Source organism: Mustelus asterias, chromosome 7 (assembly GCF_964213995.1).
Source record: "Mustelus asterias chromosome 7, sMusAst1.hap1.1, whole genome shotgun sequence".
Classification (NCBI taxonomy): domain Eukaryota; kingdom Metazoa; phylum Chordata; class Chondrichthyes; order Carcharhiniformes; family Triakidae; genus Mustelus; species Mustelus asterias.
In genome coordinates this window covers 13,800,455-13,808,354 of record NC_135807.1, presented here as the reverse complement: position 1 = coordinate 13,808,354, position 7,900 = coordinate 13,800,455, and the positions used below count along the sequence as shown (strand labels likewise).

At 42.9% G+C, this 7,900-nt stretch overlaps 1 protein-coding gene across 10 annotated transcripts in view; it reads right to left on the bottom strand.

Annotated features, from left to right (window-relative positions):
- Nucleotides 1-1,371: 1,371 nt before the first annotated feature.
- The window catches only part of cep192 (centrosomal protein 192), a 164,416-nt gene continuing 157,887 nt past the window's right edge, over nt 1,372-7,900 (bottom strand). For 9 of the 10 annotated variants that reach the window (XM_078215693.1, XM_078215696.1, XM_078215689.1 and 6 more), the window contains 2 exons: nt 4,160-4,218; nt 1,372-1,924 (listed from right to left, as the gene is read on the bottom strand). In XM_078215693.1, coding sequence (XP_078071819.1) covers nt 1,786-1,924; nt 4,160-4,218 — 198 coding nt within the window. In that variant the 3' untranslated portion in view covers nt 1,372-1,785. The remainder of the gene's footprint in view (nt 1,925-4,159; nt 4,219-7,900) is intronic. The other variant, XM_078215694.1, reaches the window with a different exon arrangement.

Genomic DNA, 7,900 nt, shown 5'->3' with positions numbered 1-7,900 from the left:
TGGACTGCAGTCAGCTACTCCAAATTATTGCCTTCCATGGAATTCACTTCAGTCGGATTGTCAAACGTCTCAAGAGTTGTCAAATGTCACCCTCAGTATAGCATATTACACTGCAGTGGCTTATAAAAGCAAATTACTGCAGTTGCTGGAATCTGAAACCAAAAGAGAAAATGCTGGAAAATCTCAGCAGGTCTGGCAGCATCTGTAAGGAGACAAAAGAATGACGTTTCGAGTCCAGACAACCCTTTGTCAAAGCTGATGGTGGCTTATAGTCTTCTAACTTCAAAGCTTTTGTGCCTCTGATGTATCGCCAGAGAAATCTTGAAAGAGAACTTTGCTCCATCATAGCATAAGGCCCCTCTATATTTTGCTGCCTCCCACACTATAATTTTTGAAGTTATGAAAATACATTATTATGGGCCAGGGTTGTTAATTGTCCCACGCCTCAGAGACAGGATACGATGCGTTCTACCTTAATGTGCCCAGTTTTGATTTCTAACTGGAAACTTGGTAGCCAGCTCTCAAAGAACTTAACTGGAACCTACCCTCAGCTCCTTTTGCCAAACCGACAATCCAGACATTCTTCCTCTAGTCTCGATTCTCCAGATTGTCCAGGAACTCTGTCATACCACGTAGCTGTTTTTCCAAGGATTGCAAGTGGGTCTCAACCGAGAAAGTTGCATTTTTGACAGCAACAATTCTCTCCTCCACTTCATCAAGCCGTTCGCCAGCATCGTGCAGTTCTATAGTCTGAACACTGACATTTTGCGTTAAAGACCCCGGTTTCTCAATGACCATAATAATATTAGCAGTCAGTTGTAATGCCTTAGAGTATGCCGGATCGCGAGCCTGTTCGTTCACTAAACCGCCATGTTGAGGAGTCAACTCCATCCCAGTAACTTTTGACTGCTCTCTTTTGTCGATGATTTAAAAAATATTTATTGGCATTTAACCAATAATTTTTCAGGAACATAATATGGAATTCTCACTCCCGATTAAGTACAGGTTGTGTAAGTGCGATAAATGAAAGGATTACAAGTCGAGTAGTACCAAGGCTCACAGAAACACAGCGATTCCCCACAACCAGTTTTCTAAGTGCTGATAATTGATTAGTACAACCTAGGGCAGACAACATTGTAGGGATATAATCCATATGTCCTACAAAACAGAACTTTGTCCTTAAATCATCTGGCCCAATATAAATCAGGACTTAGTTCTGGAAAAGAAAAAAATATAAGTACCTATTCAGTATTTGGCTACATTTTCTTGATTGCTTCAATTACAGCCACAAAACAATACTATCTGAAGCTGCGTCAACTACAGGATAATTTTCGGATTTAAAACCGAGGAAGAATGTCATGAAATCAATTTAAAGATCAATTTACAATACTGACTTTATTTCAAATATACAGCATAAAAGAACTATTCCAATGTATACAAAATCGCCACAAAAATAAAGCTTGTGCAAAATAATCCAAGTTATACTGAAGGAAAGACAGAAACTTGTACAGCTTCCTGCTACAGCAAGCTGGCATCTTTATTTAGTATACTACAAATGTCTACCAAAAATACTCTCTCCTTTTCAAGAGTCACTGTGCTGATGTCGAATCAAAAGGCACCAGTGTTTAAATATCTTCATTTACAAAATACATAATTTAAAGAGTTGTACATGAAAGGTGCATTTTCCATTTGTTACTGTAAAATTCCTGTGGAACATTCTTTCCTCTTGGGAACAGATCTCAAAGTTCAACCAGGCACTAAATCTGACAAAAGTTAAATTTTTGTTCACTCTTTTTTAACAGCTTCACCAATAAGTCGAATAGGGAAACTTCCACAGGTGTCGGTTTGTATCATGAGCAGTGCCTCGAATCTTCCATCTGACTCTGGTTTGAACCGGACAGGTAGATTGATGTAGTGTTGAGCGCTAGACAAAAATAAGTTCATGAAATGAAAGCATCTTGAACAAAACTTGAATCAACTTTTCCCACACTAAAAGATCAAGCACTTGTCCATTCCTGTCATAAGTTTCAGACAGATTGCATCTCAAGATAGCAACAGCATTGGTTTTATTAACTTCATCTGGGAGTGGGCAGATTAAGTACAATTGAAACCCATTTGAAGATTTAGGGTTCAAATTGAGAACCCTAAAAATGTACAATATACAGCTCATTTGGCTCAGCAAATCCAGGATGACAGAAGGATAAAAATTATATAAAACTCTGGTGGTGATTCCATTTAGAGCCACAAATTTAGTATTGGCTGAATTTAGAATGCACTGGCTTTGGCAGGGGATGCAGGGCAGATTTGATTCACTAGATTGATATTAGGGCTAGAAGGGTTAAGTTGTAATGATGAGCAGAGGCTTGTATTCCTGCAACTGAAAGAATAAAGGGGTTATTGACGTGTACGCGTTGGGCGGGGTGGGGTGGAGTAAAAGAAGCAGCAGAACGAGGGAAAATAACCTTGAAATCAGAACTGGGCCATTAAGGGTGATGTCAGGTAATTGGAAATCTAGAACTCCCATCCTCAAAAAGCTGTTGAAGCAGAGGGTCAACTGAAGTAGTCAAAATTGTGATTAATAGATTTTTGTTAGTTAAGGGCATTAAGGGTGATAAAACTAAGGCAGGTAAATAGTCAAGATACAAATCAGCCACTACCTAGTTGAATGGCAAATTGCTGAAGGGGCTGAATGCCCTACTATTGTTCTTACATTCTTGTCCTTCACTTAAAGCTCTGTATTCTTCCTTTGAATATTTAACCCAGTTCATTTTATTGTTCCTAATTCTAATTGGGAGGTAAATTTTATTCAACAGATTAAGCACTTCATGGGGGAGGGGGTAGAGGAGCTCTAAACTGGAGTGGAACCACAATTAATCCAAATTTTCACATTACTCTCTGTCCGATGAAGGAAACAGTTTATTGAAGAGAAAAATGAAACTGGGAACTAATCAACTTATTGGAAAGTGATCTATAATACAAAACAAATCAAAACACTTTCTATAAATTCAAATTTAAGATGGATGCATTTCATCTTCTGGGACATGAATGGAAGATTAAGGAAGGGGAGGATAAACAGGGATTTCATACAGCATCTGAGTCCTCAAGGTGTGTTAAATCACTTCACAGCCAAATTAATTACTTTTGAACTGTAAGCATTGCCTAGGAGTCATGCAGACCAGGGAAGAGCACAAATTCAATCCCTGGTTTGCGTTATTAGCAAATCTCAACGAGGGATTTGGTAGAAAAAAGTGCGACAGGTGGCTTCAGACCCTGTGGGGAAGGAAATCTGTCAGAAACATGTAGGTGTTAGATGAGCAAAGAATTATACTTTGCTGTAGTTTCACACGCCCACTATCTCCTCCAGGATTGAAAACCTCTACATATTTGTTACATAATTATTTTAATACAATATACATCGAGTTGTAGTTCTATGCATTGTAATTTTAGTGATTAGGATTGTGAAATCAAATTTCAAGTCGTTATCAAAGTCGTCAATCTGCTGCAATATTCTTTATTCATTTTGGCCTCACGCATCATGTTGACATTCTCAATCTTGGATCTCATCCTCTCAATAGTTTTCAGTTAAAGCATACATGAATGAAGAGGATTACTAGCCATGAGCAGGTTCTGTTTATTTTCCACCACAAGGAAATAAGCTATATTCTTCTCTACATTGAGCTACAGCAAGCGCTGAAGACTCATCATAGGGCAGCATGGCGGCACAATGGTTAGCACTGCAGTCTCTCAGTGCCAGGGACCCAGGTTCAATTCCTCGCTTGGGTCACTGTGTGTGTGGAGTCTATTCGTTTTCCCTGTGTCTGCGTGGGTTTTCTCCCGGTGCTCCGGTTTCCTCCCACAGTCCGAAAGATGTGCTGGTGAGGCACATTGGCCATACTAAAAATGTTCCCTCAGTGTACCCGAACAGGCGCCAGAATGTGGCAACTAGGGGAGTTTCACAGTAACTTCATAGCAGTGTTAATGTAAGCCTACTTGTGACACTAAATACATTTTTTTTAAATTTAAAAATTAAACGAGCCAGGGACAAACACAAGATCCAAACCTCTTGTACAATACTGCAATCGTTGAGGTTTAAAATTTAGAACGCTCACTAATTCCATTCAAGGTTTTGTTTCCTGATAGGTTTTTATTGATCACTCACCGCAATGAATAATTGGAATGCTTGATATAAAATGGCTCCCTGGGATTTAGAAATTTCAGCTGCAAATCAACACCAAGAGCATTAGTACAGTTACAAATACAAACACATGCACATCATCAAATCCTTGCTTTGTTAAATTACAGTTTATATCCAACAGCCAACTAATCCAAACAACATATTTTAACTGTTCACAGCATAAAACAAGCAAGGTTTATGCACCACTTCAAATTACCTGTATTAATCGACATGCCTTAATGACGTAATTTCTTATGCCTTCCGAGATGCAAAAAGCCCATAAATAAGCCCTGACTCTTCAGCCATTCTTAGAGGGTTTCAACATGATCTTCACCTCGCCCCAGTAGTTTCATACACGATGCAAAACTGTGACATTGCATATGTAAAATTATCTGTACTACTTTTACAAACTGTGTTAAAATACAATTTGTGTGAACAAAGTGATAGAAAAACTAGTTGCTTTACTGTTAAATTTAATGATAAGTGAATACCCACTTACAATACTAGTAACTGATGTCAGAAAGTGGGAGCCGTGGTTAGCATCTGAACATATTAAAGTTAAATGTTGAGGCTGGAGAGCTAAAGTGCCCGTAGAAAAACGAGCTGGTGCTCCACAAGGTTGTACTGAGCTGCATTTAAACAGGGCAGGAAGTCAATTAGACAGGGTGAGATGTATAATTTAAGTTGCAAGCAATTGCGTTACATCCCATGACTGTGTCTATTCCACGTCACATATTTCCACTTGATTCTTCGAGCTCCCAGTACTGTGGTGGAAAGTGCCCTTTGCCTTATTTCCCACACTTTCCTCGACCCAAGAAAAGCATAATACGGTTTCCCTTCCATCCCACCAGAATGCGCATTCCAGACAATTCTCTGCAAATTCTGCAACCTTGAAAGTGATCTCACCAATTCATCTTCTTCTACTCCTCCTTTCAGTATTCTGAAGTGTCTGTTTTCTCAGTGACACTTTGCTCCACTCTTAGCTGTGCCCTTTCCCTGCTATGTTCTCATTCAAGTGCAAGAGATGCAACACCTACCCTTTCTCCTGCTATACATGGTCCAGGACCCTCACTCCTTTCAGACAGGCAGCAAGTTACTTCTGCTTCTTGCATCTAGCCTCTGGTTGGAGACCAGAGTCTGAAGAAAACTCAATATGGCACATTTCTATCTTTACAAGTCTTCATGGAGACAAATTCTAAAATCATAGATGTGCCTTCCCTATTTGATAATACACCTGAAGTTTTTTAACACTTATTCTTTCATGGTACCACAGGTAAGGTCAGCATTTGTTGCCCATTCCTAGAGTCAATCACACTATTGTGGGTCTGGAAACTGTAGTAAAGATGTGGAGATGCCGGCGTTGGACTGGGGTAAACACAGTAAGAAGTTTAACAACACCAGGTTAAAGTCCAACAGGTTTATTTGGTAGCAAAAGCCACACAAGCTTTCGAGGCTCTAAGCCCCTTCTTCAGGTGAGTGGGAATTCTGTTCACAAACAGAACTTATAAAGACACAGACTCAATTTACATGAATAATGGTTGGAATGCGAATACTTACAACTAATCCAGTCTTTAAGAAACAAAACAATGGGAGTGGAGAGAGCATCAAGACAGGCTAAAAAGATGTGTATTGTCTCCAGACAAGACAGCCAGTGAAACTCTGCAGGTCCACGCAACTGTGGGAGTTACAAATAGTGTGACATAAACCCAATATCCCGGTTGAGGCCGTCCTTGTGTGTGCGGAACTTGGCTATCAGTTTCTGCTCAGTGACTCTGCGCTGTCGTGTGTCGCGAAGGCCGCCTTGGAGAACGCTTACCCGAATATCAGAGGCCGAATGCCCGTGACCGCTGAAGTGCTCCCAACAGGAAGAGAACAGTCTTGCCTGGTGATTGTCGAGCGGTGTTCATTCATCCGTTGTCGCAGCGTCTGCATAGTTTCCCCAATGTACCATGCCTCGGGACATCCTTTCTTGCAGCGTATCAGGTAGACAACGTTGGCCGAGTTGCAAGAGTAGGTACCGTGTACCTGGTGGATGGTGTTCTCACGTGAGATGATGGCATCTGTGTCGATGATCCGGCACGTCTTGCAGAGGTTGCTGTGGCAGGGTTGTGTGGTGTCTTGGTCACTGTTCTCCTGAAGGCTGGGTAGTTTGCTGCGGACAATGGTCTGTTTGAGGTTATGCGGTTGTTTGAAGGCAAGAAGTGGGGGTGTGGGGATGGCCTTGGCGAGATGTTCGTCTTCATCAATGACATGTTGAAGGCTCCGGAGGAGATGCCGTAGCTTCTCCGCTCCGGGGAAGTACTGGACAACGAAGGGTACTCTGTCCACTGTGTCCCGTGTTTGTCTTCTGAGGAGGTCGGTGCGGTTTTTCGCTGTGGCGCGTTGGAACTGTTGATCAATGAGTCTAGCGCCATATCCTGTTCTTATGAGGGCATCTTTCAGCGTCTGGAGGTGTCTGTTGCGATCCTCCTCCTCCGAGCAGATCCTGTGTATACGGAGGGCTTGTCCGTAGGGGATGGCTTCTTTAACGTGTTTAGGGTGGAAGCTGGAGAAGTGGAGCATCGTGAGGTTATCCGTGGGCTTGCGGTACAGTGAGGTGCTGAGGTGACCGTCCTTAATGGAGATGCGCGTGTCCAAGAATGCAACCGATTCCGGAGAGTAGTCTATGGTGAGCCTGATGGTGGGATGGAACTTGTTGATGTCATCATAGAGTTGTTTCAGTGATTGTTCACCATGAGTCCAAAGGAAGAAAATGTCATCGATGTATCTAGTGTATAGCATCGGTTGAAGGTCCCGTGCGGTGAAGAAGTCTTGTTCGAACCTGTGCATGAAGATGTTGGCATATTGAGGTGCAAATTTGGTCCCCATGGCTGTTCCGTGTGTCTGGATGAAGAACTGGTTGTTGAAGGTGAAGATATTGTGGTCCAGGATGAAGCGGATGTGATGTAAAATTGCATCTGGAAACTGGCAGTTGTTGGCGCTGAGCACTGAGGCCGTTGCAGCAATGCCATCGTCATGGGGGATGCTGGTGTAGAGTGCTGAGACATCCATTGTGACGAGGAGCGCTCCTGGTTCAACTGCTCCATGTGTGCCGAGTTTCTGTAGGAAGTCCGTCGTGTCGCGACAAAAGCTGGGGGTTCTTTGTACAATGGGTTTCAGGATGCCCTCGACATAGCCGGAGAGGTTCTCGCACAGGGTCCCATTGCCCGATACGATGGGACGGCCGGGTGTGTTTGCCTTGTGTATCTTCGGGAGGCAGTAGAGATCTCCAACGCGGGGAGTACGTGGGATGAGAGCACGGAGGGTGTTCTGAAGGTCCGGATCAAAGGTCTTGATCAGAGTGTTGAGTTGACGGGTGTGTTCTTTGGTCGGATCTGCAGGTAACTGTCTGTAGTGTTCCTCGTTGTTGACTTGTCGGTACACTTCTTTGCAGTAATCCGTTCTGTTCAGTATGACGATGGCCCCTCCTTTGTCTGCTGGTTTGATGACAATGTTGCGGTTGGTCTTGAGAGCGTGGATGGCGTTACGTTGTGCTTGGGTGATGTTCGGGGCGGTCTTGTGAGTGCGGCTGATGAATTTGGTGTTGACGCACCTCCTGACGGCTTGGGCATACATGTCAAGTCGAGGGCAGCGGCCTTCCGGAGGAGTCCAATTCGACTCTTTCCTCTTCGGATGCACTGCGTCAACTCAACACTCTGATCAAGACCTTTGATCCGGACCTTCAGA